Source organism: Ovis canadensis, chromosome 25 (assembly GCF_042477335.2).
Source record: "Ovis canadensis isolate MfBH-ARS-UI-01 breed Bighorn chromosome 25, ARS-UI_OviCan_v2, whole genome shotgun sequence".
Lineage (NCBI taxonomy): Eukaryota > Metazoa > Chordata > Mammalia > Artiodactyla > Bovidae > Ovis > Ovis canadensis.
The window spans coordinates 35,706,152-35,719,923 of NC_091269.1; the positions used below are offsets into that span (position 1 = coordinate 35,706,152).

The window sequence follows — 13,772 nt, forward strand, 5'->3', positions numbered from 1 at the left end:
TGATGAGGACATGTGCCATATACATTTCTTGAATGTGAGGCTGCTGCTTTTTGTTGAGAAAGAGAGGCAAGGCCCTGGAGGATTTCAGAATTTGTAAATATAAAATTATCTGCCTTCGTGTTTAAAAATAATAATAAAAGGGAGAAAGAGTTGGCAGGTTGCCAGATTACTTACATTACAGTAATAGATTTGCTGACCCTTGACTTCTGCTGTAGAGAAATGTATTGAATTTTTCATAATATCAGATGAGGCAGATCTAAAACCCTAGTATACTGAGCACCATTATTTAACCTGAGATTTAACAAAGCCGAAATCTTTTCAAACCAGCAATTTCTTGTATGATGATAATTTAGTGGCTCAGATGCTAATAAATCAAGGTTATAATGCCATTGATTTGTTAATTTTAACTTGGGTTGATTGTAAGTCATCTTTATTTAAGGAAAAAAAAAAAGGAGAAGGAAGAAGAAAATCTTGCTTTTCACAGCGACTGAATTTAATAAGAATCTCCACGATAGCAAAAGGCTCCCCTACTGTTTCTGCTTTGGGGTGGAAAATGTTGTTCTTGTATTATTCCTAGGGAAAAATAAAATCTCATGCTGCTACAAATCTTATGCCTATGGAAAAATGTTATTTTTTAATACACAGTGGCTTACCTATTTCAGATCCATTAATGGCATCATAAATAAGCATTTTGCTAATCTGAAATGTGAAATCTGGGTAATAGTAGAGGCCCATTTATCTGCCTAGCTTTCAATCCTCAGACTACATTAGATTGGGGCGGGGGTGGGGGGGATGGCGGGGAATCTCTCTGGATTTCCTAATGAATATATTGCTTCTCTTCCCTATTACTTCTACCCATCAAAAACCCAAACCACATTCTTAAGAGTTGCAGCCCATTGAAAATATTTCTCCTGTGTAATGAGTTCTTGGGGGCTGAATGCATTTTTGCTTTTATCTGTACAGTTTAGCAGCTGATTAAATCTTTGTTGTATTACAAATATTTGAGGAATAATCTTCCGCAAGGCACAGTCATTTTGCATTATACTAAACTCTTTATACAATGCTTCCTGCGTTGGGCAGTGTTGACCTTAGGTTGGCTACCCTGTTTTTAATGGTATCACATGTACGTTAAACATTTAAATGTTTAGGAACCTATACTAGCCTTCGTCCTTTTGTGCTGTAAAAACTTCTAATAATCAGATGATAAGATCGTATCCTGCAGAGTAATTGTGTTGTACCATGACAGGGTAACTGAAAAAACATTCGGTGAAAATCGCACCAAACAGAAATCACCATATGAACAGTGATTGTTTGTGTGCTGGGTGAGAGACCATGAGCTGTTCTTCAGGGTTTAGCTGGTCATATTTCTACTTGTTTCCTTTTAGCTGCTGCCTTTCTTGTTTTATTTTGGGAGCTTTTATTCCCTGAGCCACTATAATTATCTTTCAGTGATTTAGAAAGGAAAAAAAAAAATCACTCAATTGACCTTTATACACACACACACACCCCCCCCTCTGGAAGCCTTGAACAGGCAGCGTTTGTGTTTGGATTCAGTTTTACCTTAGTCATGCCTCTTTCCAGATACAAGAAACGTTTAATTCCAGATTTCTTGCTTCTGGCTTCAGGCCTTTGACCAGCAAAGTGAAATGTATTTTTTATTGCTGCCGTCCAGCCAGCTGCTGAGTTGAGTGAAGGGCAGAAAAAAAAAAGAAAGGGAAAAGAAATGAAATAGAAATGTTGCCCTGCCTCTTCAACTTGCAGCACTGTATAAGGAAATTAAAATCTCCTTAGCACCCATCTAGAAAGCTGGGTTGGCTCAGGACTCTCAGGACCTGTGGGAGTGTGGTGACTGGTGGTGTAGCGGCCATGTGTGTGATTCTGTTGGTCTCTGCTTCCTCTCCTGTCCTTCCCCACTCTCAGGTAATGCTGAAGGGAGCCCCTCCTGGTGTCACCATCTCAATTACAGAATGGAGCTGCGGGGGAGAGGGTGGTACCAACAAACAATAACCATTGAAATACCCAGGCTTCAATGCTCCTTGGGTTCCCATGGCAACCAAACAAAAGTAAAACAAACCTATCTGTCCTAACAATAAAAATATGTTTTCATTAAAGTCAATTTAACATATTCTTCCTAATTTAAAATATTCAGTGCATTTTGCTCCTGGACAAAAATCCCCAACCTGCTGCTGTTGAAGGGAATGAAGTCGTTGGCAGAACTATGCAGATAAAAGCAATTAGGGGAATGTTGGGGACTTCACAGATGAGACAGAATACATTCAAGTATGAACAGGATTGCTTTTTTCTCTCTTCTGCTTAGTTATGCTTTTTATTATATAAACATTAACTGTAATATTACAGTGGGAAGCAGGTATTTGGCAGCCACATATTATTTTAGTAAGTCTACATAGAGAGAGCAGTTTCCAGTTTTAGCAGCTGTAACATGTTTAAACTCAGTTTGTAATGGGATCTGAAGATAACTATTCCCCATGGGCTGTGTTGATCTTCATGGCTGGCCCACTGCCAGATGCAGGGCTCGAAACTATTATTCACGCCTTCTTGCACATACCTTGTCCGAGCATGCTCAGTAAATGAATTTTTTGTCTACAGTGCTGTAAATTGGGATTTGACTTTCCCATAATTTACTTGGTATTTTATTAAAGACTGAAATATTACGATCACAAATATCCCTACATTTGTACTCACAAACCTGAACGGTTGTGTATGTTTAAGTAGTTGAGATCCAAATTGCATAGTTAGAAACCAATATCAGAATAGCTAACAAATATTCAAACCAAAGAAGGTTTTGCCTGGGAGTCTTGGTTTAAAAATAATTAGGGTTCCCCATATTTGAACAGATTTATGTTGTTTATAAGCCAAGTACATTTTCTTCATTGAGTCAACTTGTCTTATTTAAAACAAATTATGTTTGCTGTATTAAAGTTCATATTTTCAAGGCTGAGTCTTGTATTAATCCCACAGTGAGTCATTAATCATACCAAATGCATTATAAAAACTTTAATCATTGAAGTTGAAACTGAGATTGTAATGCAATCCATCCCTTTTAATTACATCAGCTATTTTTCCCTTTCAGATCAAGCGCTATGTCGCAAAGGGAAAACAGATTAAAACTAGAGCTGTTTGATGTTCTCGTTTTAGAGCAATTTTATGTACTTTGTTTTAAAAGTTATATAATTAAAATGCTAGAATTTTTCAGCCCTCTGATTTTTGTGGCTTGACTGTTCTGTCTGCCTTCTTTCTCTCTGGGGCCCTCTTTAACTTGGTGCCCCAAAACAGAGCTCCTGGTCCTGAGTCCCCTTCCCACCTCAGGGCTCTGGCTAAGACAGCCGCCTCGCCACTATGCTGTGTTTGCCTCGCGTAACCTCTTTATCTTCAGTGTCTGGTCTGTATTTTGACATGAATGAAAAACTTTGGAGACAGACAGAACTAGGTTTAAATCCCACATCTAACAGGGTAACTCAGGCAAATTATTTCATCTCTTTTGGGCCTTAGTTGCCTCATCTGTTGAAAAAGGAATAACAACAGTAATACTAATACTCCATAGGGACCTGTGCACACTGTGGCTATTACATGAAATAACCTGTATAATTTATCTAGGCCATTACCTGGCAGAATGTAAACCTCAGGGGCTCTGACTATTACTGGTTTGTTCACTGGTGTATCTTGGTTTCTAGAACACTGCCTGACACATAGTCAGTGCTCAGTAAAGAGCTGTTGGCAGAATGGTAATGAATGGCAGCTATTGTTATAGTTGCTGTTATTGTGATGTTGCTATTGGAATTTGGCCAGGTTCCATGGACAGTGATAATGATGTGATTTTTGGATGTGTCCACTGGTATCCTCAGTGTACAGATTCGCAAAATGAGAAAGAGGTCTTTTAAAGAAGTATGTAAGTTACCAGGTGCTGGTTTTGACCGGGAAAGATGAAGGCACTTGATAAATTGCTTGTACTGAGAAAAAACATACTCCCCCACAGCATCGATATTGCTACTGGCATTGCCAGCCCTGGCTGATTCTCTCTTCTGATGCCCTTTCAGGTTAATCCTGCCGTATGAAAGGTTTATTAAAGGAGAGGAAGATAAGCCCCTGCCTCCAATCAAACCTCGAAAACAGGAGAACAATTCACAGGAAAACGAGAATAAGACAAAAGTATCAGGAGCCAAACGCATCAAACATGAAATCTCTAAGAGCAAGAAAGAAAAAGAGAATGCCCCAAAGCCCCAGGATACATCAGAGGTGAGTTGTGCTCCTCCACAGAAATCTCTCTGGGAGGTGAGTCCTGCCTTGGGGTCTCCTGGAGCCTTGCACTCAGAGCCTCATCCCTGCCCAAGACAACACCAGGCTGTGAACCCTAACCTCTGAACTTCACAGGTCCCCCAGGAGTGGACCTTCGGGGCAGTGTGAGTGTTGAATGGGATAGGCCAAGAATAGGATCTGGAAGGAAGCAAAAACATGGTGTAGAAAGCTGAGTGCAGAGGCCAACTTCGAGACAGAAGGAGTCAGAGCTCTTCAGCTCAGAAAGCCAAGGGACTCTGATGTGAAAAATGTGCCCTTTCACAGCCAGTCTGTCTGAAGAGTGGGTGTGACTTTAAAACACTCACCCGTGGGATCTGCCGTGTCTCTGCAGAACTGTTTGGGAAACTTCAGAGGCTTGTTTGCCTCTCGTAACTGACCTCTGTGCAACAGCCTTGGGGTGAGACCAATTTAGAAACATCTTAAGTACATATTATTTATAGGGAAATTTTGAAGTGGTTCCTCTGAAACCATGATTATCTCTCTTGTTAACAGGTAGTTTCTGAGCCTTTTAAAATAAGTCCCAGCTACCCACAGCCCCCAGCAGCCCTTTGGTAGAAGCCATTACTGTCAGTGTCCAGCCAGTCATGGGGCTGATCTAGGCTCTATTTCAACATGAATAATAAAAAACTCTGCTGCCCATTAAAACAACAACAACAAAACTTAGCAGCCACATTTGGAGACAGCATGTTCTAAGATTCAAACCCTGAGGGAATTTTAGTGCTGATATTAAACACCCCCTAAAAATCAGGTTTATAATGAGCACATAAGAGACTCCCTAATTAAACATTGGCTTAAAACACACAACACACACCCCAATCTCCTAACTAGAAATTAACTTACCCAACTGACTCCTGTGTAAGAAGATATTAATACCAAGAAGAGAAATTTCTTTCGTAATTATTTTAAACTCTAATTATTAAAAGGGGGGAAAGGAAATGAGGCAGAGGTTTCTAAACATCTGCAAGCTTGTAATATAAATGGCCAAAAGCAAGGAAATTCCAAGTTAAGGCTTACATTCCATTCTTCCTTGATCTTGTTGGCCTGCTGATTTATTACAGGGCTTGGGATCAGTGAGTTCTATTTGATACCATATGCACAGCATTGCCAAAGCACAAGAGGACAAACTGAGGACCCAGAGGCCAGTTGACCTTTGAATGGCTCCACTCTGGGCATGAAGATTTGTGAGTTGAGGGAGGAATCCTTAGCCATGCCCTGAGCCCATCAGCTAGAGCAAGACCATTGTCAAGAGTCAAGCCTGATGCCCTGTGGGCCACAGAAACCCTGAAAGCCTTAAGACGCCCTGTTTCCTATAAGCCCCAACAGGTTCCCTCAGGAACTATGAGTATCTAAGTGACCAAGGTCATTATGATCAGGTTACCTAAACTACTTGGAATCTCACACCCTCTCCAAGGTTGACCGAAAGGTAAGAATTGCCTCTCTCACCTCTTACACAGATTCATATTATTGAGTGAGTATATTTCTTTTCATTGTGTTTTGGAGTTTGAATTTTGTTTTTATTGTCATTTTTTTTTAATTTTTGATGTTTTCAATGTGAAGCAGTGAACTCAGTGGAATAAAAAGCACTTCTGGTCAAACCCACTATCTTCAAGTAATTGGATTTCAAGCTTTCTGGGGGAAGGTACCATTTAACATACCAAGACAAATCATAAAATGCCATCCTACAAAAAGGGTCCTTAACTTTTTTTCTGCCTAGCTTTCAAAGACCTTCTATACCAAAAACTAGAACTTTATGCAACTTAAGGCCTAGATCACATAAATATCAGTGGTACTAAGAATCCCCCACAGCCCTGTAAGAATATCATTTAAATCCAATTTGCCTCTTCCCCTTACCATTATCATTTTTCTGTATTTTCATGTAATATAAGTTCCAGAGACCAATGATGATTGTTAATGTAGAACAAATAATGATATTTGTACTGGAAAAGGCAGCTATTAGTACAAATAGCAAAAAGGAAAAGATGATAAGCATCCTTAGAAAACAGGGATATCTTGAAGTGGATTTAAGGAAGAACCTCTATGAAATGGGTATGATTCCTTAAAACTTTTGTTCCTATGCACCCCTCCACCAGCATCCTCAGTCTTGCCCCAAAATACTAGAGTGGTGGACACTTCTTTCCTTAACAACAAAGAAGAAAAATATTCATGAATAAGATGGAGGGAGGGAAAAAACACCAGGTTGATACAACTGTTTTGTGACTGTTCTCCCCCCAGACATGTCAGGGCAGAATGACAGAAGTTTTGAAAGAACTTGCCAGTCAGCTGGGTCGCAGATGGAAAGTTAAGATGACCTTCTAAGGTCAAAGTTTGCAGAGCTACATAATGCAATGAATGGGTCGAATTGTGCCCACAACTTCTGTCAACGGGGACACATAAAGAGCATCCATCTCATTGACTACAATGTATTTCAATGAACAAAAAAAGCTGTATTTGTGGTGGCATTCACTGCTTGAATTCTGACAACTTCATTTTCAGCTTTAATGGACATGTAGTTTGCTGCAGCCTAGAAGGACTTAGAGTCCTTCTGTCCCTCAGGTAGACGGGCTGATTTTGCATCTGTCTAATTTTTCAGTATTTCAGTCTTACCTGCAGGTCATCTGGCTCTGGGTATAAAATAAAAGCATCAGTAATTTTATGCACCATAAAATTGAACACGTTAGGACGATACTTGCTCTCCTAAAGAAAAACAAGTGATTATAGTAAGTTTGTTGCTTGTTGACATGGGGTTGGATTTTGAAAGATGCTTAAAAAAAGAATCTTTCTCCAAAGTGTCATAAAGCATAACATGTAATTTAAAACCCATTTGGATAATTGACTGATTTGACAAGAAGACAACCTCAGAATTATACTGTATATTAGAATCAAGAAGGAGTGATATGATTGTACACCAGCAGTATGTAACACTGTGCTGTTTTGATAGGTATCTCTTAAGGGACTGAAGTGAATATGCATATTTCTCCTAATGCTTTCTGTAATTTAGATTTCTTTGTTTAGAGCCATGATTGGGAAGTAATAAAGCTTTACAGAAACTCAATGAGCTGACTGACAAGCCTGTTTTCAGAAAACTGCTGTGTGTAATTTTTTTTTTCATAGCATAAAGTGTCAATGCATTTGGCTTCCTTCTGACCATCTTTTGCAATATCTTACCAGGTTTCATCAGAGCAAGAGAAGGAACAAGAGACTGTAAACCAGAAAAGCATCACTGAGCCTCTCCCAATAGCAGACACAAAGAAAAAATTGGAAGGGTACCAGGATTTTGCAGCAAGGCCCTTGGTGTCCCAAGCAGACCCAGAAAAAGACAATGAAACAGATCAAGGTGCCAACAGTGAGAAGGTGGCAGAGGAGGCAGAAGAGAAGGGGCCTGCCCCTCCACTGGCGAGTGCCCCTCTGGCCCCTGAAAGGGATCTGGCCCTGATTCCCGGGACTGGCAAACAGTCCCTTACCTCTCCCAGTGCTCTCGTGGACTCAAAAGAACCCAAGCCCTGCTGTTTTACAGAGAGCCCTGAAAATGAGCTCCAGGAAGCATCCTTCCCCGGCTTCTCCACCACACAGCCCCCACTGGCAAACCAGAGTGAGGGGGAGGATGACAAGCTCCCTGCGATGGCAGATTACATTGCCAACTGCACCGTGAAGGTGGACCAGCTGGGCAGTGACGACATCCACAATGCACTCAAGCAGACCCCGAAGGTCCTTGTGGTCCAGTCGTTTGACATGTTCAAAGACAAAGACTTGACTGGGCCCATGAATGAGAACCATGGACTTAATTACACCCCCCTGCTTTACTCAAGGGGGAACCCAGGCATCATGTCCCCGCTGGCCAAGAAAAAGCTTTTGTCCCAGGTCAGCGGAGCCAGCCTCTCCAGCAGCTACCCCTATGGCTCCCCACCCCCTTTGATCAGCAAGAAGAAAGTGATTGCCAGGGATGACCGGTGCTCGAGTCTGTCCCAGGCCCATCATGGCCAAAGCACTGACCACACGGCAGTCAACCGGCCATCGGTGATCCAGCACGTGCAGAGTTTCCGAAGCAAGCCCTCAGAGGAGAGGAAGGGCATCAGTGACATTTTTAAGCATGACAAACTAAGTCGATCGGAGCCCCACCGCTTCAGCTTCTCCAAGCATCACCTTAGCCCCCTGGCCGATCCCTATGTCCTAAAGCAAGAAATACAGGAGGGCAAGGAGAAACTGTTAGAGAAAAGGGCACTTCCCCACTCCCACATGCCTAGCTTCCTGGCCGATTTCTACTCATCTCCTCACCTCCACAGCCTCTATAGGCACACCGAACACCATCTGCACAATGAACAGACATCCAAGTACCCCTGCAGGGACATGTACAGGGAAACGGAAAACAGTTCTTTTCCTTCCCACAAACACCAAGAGAAGCTCCACGTGAATTATCTGGCGTCTCTACATCTGCAAGACAAAAAGTCAGCTGCAGTGGAAGCCCCCACAGATGATCAGCCAACGGATCTGAGCCTTCCCAAGAACCCCCACAAACCCACTGGCAAGGCCCTGGGCCTGGCCCACTCAGCGCCTGGACCCCAGGAGAGCAAGGGCACCTCCCAGTTCCAGGTCATAAATAGCCAGAGTCGAGACTGTCACCCCAAGGCCTGTCGGGTATCGCCTATGACCATGTCAGCCCCTAAAAAATATCCTGAATCGCTTTCCAGGTCGGGAAAGCCTCACCCTGTGAGACTGGAGAATTTCAGGAAGATGGAAAGCATGGTCCACCCCATCCTCCACCGGAAAATGAGCCCTCAGAACATTGGCGCAGCGCGGCCCATCAAGCGCAGCCTGGAGGATTTAGACCTTGTAATTGCTGGGAAAAAGGCCCGGGCCGTGTCTCCTCTGGACCCTGCCAAGGAGGTCTCTGGGAAGGAGAAGGCCTCGGAGCAGGAGAGCGAAGGCAGCAAGGCCGCGCACAGTGGGCACTCTGGGAGCACCTCAGAAAGCCACAAGCTGCCCCTCTCCTCCCCCATCTTCCCAGGTTTGTATTCTGGGAGCCTGTGTAGCTCGGGCCTCAACTCCAGGCTCCCGGCTGGGTACACTCATTCTCTGCAGTACTTGAAAAACCAGGCTGTGCTCTCTCCACTCATGCAGCCCCTTGCTTTCCATTCGCTTGTGATGCAAAGAGGAATTTTTACATCGCCAACAAATTCTCAGCAGCTATACAGACACCTGGCTGCAGCCACACCCGTAGGAAGTTCATATGGGGACCTTTTGCACAACAGCATTTACCCTTTAGCTGCTATAAATCCTCAAGCCGCCTTCCCATCTTCTCAGCTGTCATCTGTACACCCCAGTACGAAACTGTAAGCCCGGCCCTGCCCAGCATCCCAAATGGCGACGTGGTTAACAACGCTTCACTCCTGCACCTGGGGTGATGGCTTGGAGAATTAGAAGTCAGTATTTCTTCTAATCTAGGGGTGAGATCAGTCCTAGCCTAAGGGGCCTGGAGGGGAAGTGAACATACCTGGTATTTCTGGGATGATCCCGGCCTTGGCTGGTCAATCTTGACCCCTTCCGACGCAGAGGCCCTCGCGCCCTAGATGGTTCACTTTGCACGAGGGTCTTGTGAAGGGATTCACGTGTATCCAGAAGAACTTAGAGGACTCCATCTGAGTTCTGATGGTCAGGAAACAATCTGGGCAAAAAAGGGTAGACATTTCAGAGGACGGGGCAAGGAAGACTGGCAAACATGCCAAGGGATGCCCCCTCTTCATAAAACTCTCCAAGGTTCAATCAATGCAATGTATAGTGAAACTTCAATAGATCTTTCATTTTGACACTATTAAACAATCCAGAGAAGTAAACACTGTTAAACTGACTGTATATATTTGCTTCTTAAAACTACCCATATCACTGTTTGCTCACCTAATTTATATACAGGTAATCCTATTTTTCTCCTGGTTTCTTCTTCTTTTTTTTTTTTTCTTTTTTTAATTAAACAGTATCGCTTTTATTTGCAGGTCTTTTATTTTGTTTTAAAGACTGACTGTCCCAGTTGTTGATGTGTGTTTGTAATTTTTCCACATCTTATTTTGAGCAGCTTTGGGTGGTAATGTCATTGTTTACAAATTGAAGCAACTGATTCTAGTGGAACAAATGAAAAAAGAAACCGTTGAGCACACAACAGTGCAAAGAACGTTCCTTTGCAAATCTGCAACTTAAGGATTTTGTTCCTCATAAATGGCATAGTTGAAAGAGCTTATACACTGCTTACTTACCCTGCCAAATGCTCTGCTTTGAAGTATTGGGTTATGTGAAAACATCGAGCATTGTACTTACCTTATCTAGGCTGTGAAACTGTCCTACATACCAGAGGAATCATAAAAACAAAAACCTCACTGGCAGCAAGCTGCTGAATAACAAGAGTCTAGAGGACATATTTGTGGGCTGCACAGATATTTTAGGAATTTCAGAAATTAGAACAGAAGCCAAAATGATTTACATTGGTGTTGGCAAAGATCCCTTTAAACAGTCTGGGAAAGGGGGCTGGGAAGAGGATGGAGCTTGACTATCCAGAAGAAAGTGAGCAGCGGGAGGCCCAGGTGCCAGATACCTGCCCTGGGCCACAGTCTTTCCAGTAACAGGTTGTCACGTTGCCTCATCAGGTTGGTTTCTTGCTATTCCCAAGAAGAACCTCACAGGCCACATCTTTGGGGGTAACTGGCATACTGGATTACTCATTTCCCAAGCAAACCATCCTCCTTGGGTTTATGGGGTGTGAGATTTGTGTGTATGCACACACCGTTTTGTGCCATGTTTTAAACCACCTGGCAGTATGGTCCACTGAATGATTTTCTTTACTGTTGGAAAGAAACGGTTAAGCTGCTCACGCAGTCAAAAGATGTAAAGAATGTATATTGTCATTCTTGCCACTTTATCCTATAGGCTGACAAGATGTAACATCAAGGTGGACGCATTTTTCTAAGTGTGTTAAAAGTCTTGACACAGAATGGACTTTCCTTCCAGGTCACAAGCCCTGCTAAAACTGCTTTGATGAACTCCCCAGCCAACCCTCCCCTGCCCCAAAGCGACTGGTAGACATTAGAATCATAGTTATCCAAGTCTTTTACCTCTGAGATATTTAATTCTATGAAAGTTGATGATAATTTTCAACTTCTAAATAGGTAACTCGACTGCAAAATAATCAAAACTGGTAAACAATGAAACTGTGGCTCTTAAACCAAGCCATGCATGCCATGCATTTGTATTGAAATGTCTCTATGATACGAAGCCAAATATTCAATGTAACATACTTAATATCCAAAGGTGGAAACGAATGTAGAGATCTAGTGTTGAGTTCCATTTGCTTCAATTAATTATTTACCTTCCTGTGGAATAATATATACATATATATATTTAATAGAACCATAGATAGACTAGTAGAATTTAGATTATAAATGTGTGAATGCAGATTATCCTGCTATTGCACAAGATAGAGTGGGGGAAAATAATCTCAATTGCAGCTGGCAAAATGCTGGCTAGAACATATATAAGAAAGTTGCACTAGACTGAATGGTCACAGAGTCAGAGGACATGGAGGAAGGGGAAACGCCAGTGTTTCTGCAGCTGACATGGACTAGATCCTACATGGTGTCTGTGAGTTTGTTTATCAAAACCGGGGCATGTGTCCCCGGTGGAGCTCACCTATCCGTTCGGAAGAGGGGGCATTTGTTTTCCCCACTGCAATGATTTCAGTCTGGTTTCATCATGTTGGAATTTGATCACACCATTTTCAAACAATGTTAACGTAGTCCAGCTTTTGTTTGTCTCATCTCTTCCGAGAGGAGACTCACTGTTGCTGTCTGAGGAAGCTCATACCCTCGGCAAAACATCAGGACAAGTACAGAGATGAGGGTAGACATTCCCAGCAGAAGCAGTGTGTTATTTGTTTTAAAACTCTGAACAGAGATCTTGGAAATCTTTCAAAAAGACCATTGAATTCTTCATTGGCTGAGAACTACATTTTAAAAAGTCTTAAATAGGGCTTTGTTTGCATTGTTTGAGTTCAAGGGGCCTTATTATTGAATGGCATTGCACAAGCCTTTCTTTGTGCAATCAAACCATTGTTATTGGTAGTTCTGTAAAGGAAACTGTGGAATCTAATTGGCAGTGGAGTCATAAATCTATTTACTAAGTGCGGCTTCCAAGAAATGTTGCAATTCAAAATGCACTAAGACCGTGATTTACTGGAGATTTGGAGATTCTAAATAATATTTTTAAAAAACGTTTCCATGCAACTCTGGTTTAGCTTTTGGCAACTCAACATTAAAGAAAAAAAAAAAAACAGCCCAACTAAGTTTCAGAATTAAGTATTCTCCTAGTAAGTGATTGGAACTTGTAATATTTGCCACAGGACTGACTTATTTATTTACTAGCTAGAGGCTCTTAAGTTCACTTGTTTATCAGGGCATATACAGAAGGGTTTGTTAAAACTCGACATTGACTTTACAACTTTCTGACCTGGTGCATGAATTCTCAAGTACTGTATTTCACTGTGTTGGTGTGTCTGATGGAAATTTCAAGGTGATCCCACAAAAATATTTTATGTAGTGTGCCTTCAAAGAGAACTTTTATTTCTCTTCACTTGTTGTCCCACAAAGTCACATTTGGTGGTGGTCAGCCAAGTCCCATCTGGTCTAGTTTTATTCTTGTCCCAATTTTAAAGAAAAATGGGAACAAGTTTGCCCTGGTGAGACCCACACCATTGCAATGATTATCTTGAGCACTTAAATTCCAGTGTTGGCTGTTGATGTATTTGATATTCTGCTTGTCTCCCCATGGTTGAAATATGTCTGAAGAATAGCAGCATAATCTCTTGGCTGTTTATACTTTTTTAAACTTTCCTGTGTTGTAAATATTGTATACTTTTGGTGATTCCAGCTATGTAACCTCTATGCTCTGTAAGGTGATTATTTGTATATAGCAACATGGCCCAGTGATATTATATAGTTTCCCAATGGAGAGGTTATTGAGTAACCTTTGCATTAGTTTAAACACTACCAGAAAAATGCTGAGCCAACTATAAACACTCAATTTTGTATGTTTTCCAAATTGTACTTATTACTGCTTTTGATACTGTATTACGTGCCAATAGTTTCCCAATCACATAGCAGGCAAGAGATATTTTGTACTTTTTGATCCACTGTAATATTTAATAAAAAATGTTACTATCTGTTTCCTTTTGGGTGTAATCTGTCACTTCCTCCTGAGCGCCCTGTGGCCTCCGCCAGAGTACTTTCCTTCAGGCTGTCTCCAAATAGAATGATAACGATGATGTCTGTTTGTTGAGAACCTACTGGGTGCCCAGCTGGCATACAATATCTTTACCCTTCACACTGTCATGTAAATATGGTTCTGCCCATTTTACTGATGCAAAGACTGAAGCTTAGACTAGTAAATCAACTTGCCCAAGATCATCTAGCTAACAAATTGGC

At 41.9% G+C, this 13,772-nt stretch overlaps 1 protein-coding gene across 3 annotated transcripts in view; it reads left to right on the forward strand.

The window, feature by feature from the left end:
• Positions 1–13,516, forward strand: part of ARID5B (AT-rich interaction domain 5B) — a 192,357-nt gene extending 178,841 nt beyond the window's left edge. For all 3 annotated transcript variants that reach the window (XM_069571754.1, XM_069571755.1, XM_069571756.1), the window contains 2 exons: positions 4,056–4,254; positions 7,483–13,516. In XM_069571754.1, the coding sequence (XP_069427855.1) occupies positions 4,056–4,254; positions 7,483–9,645 (2,362 nt within the window). In that variant the 3' untranslated portion in view covers positions 9,646–13,516. The remainder of the gene's footprint in view (positions 1–4,055; positions 4,255–7,482) is intronic.
• Positions 13,517–13,772: the final 256 nt, after the last annotated feature.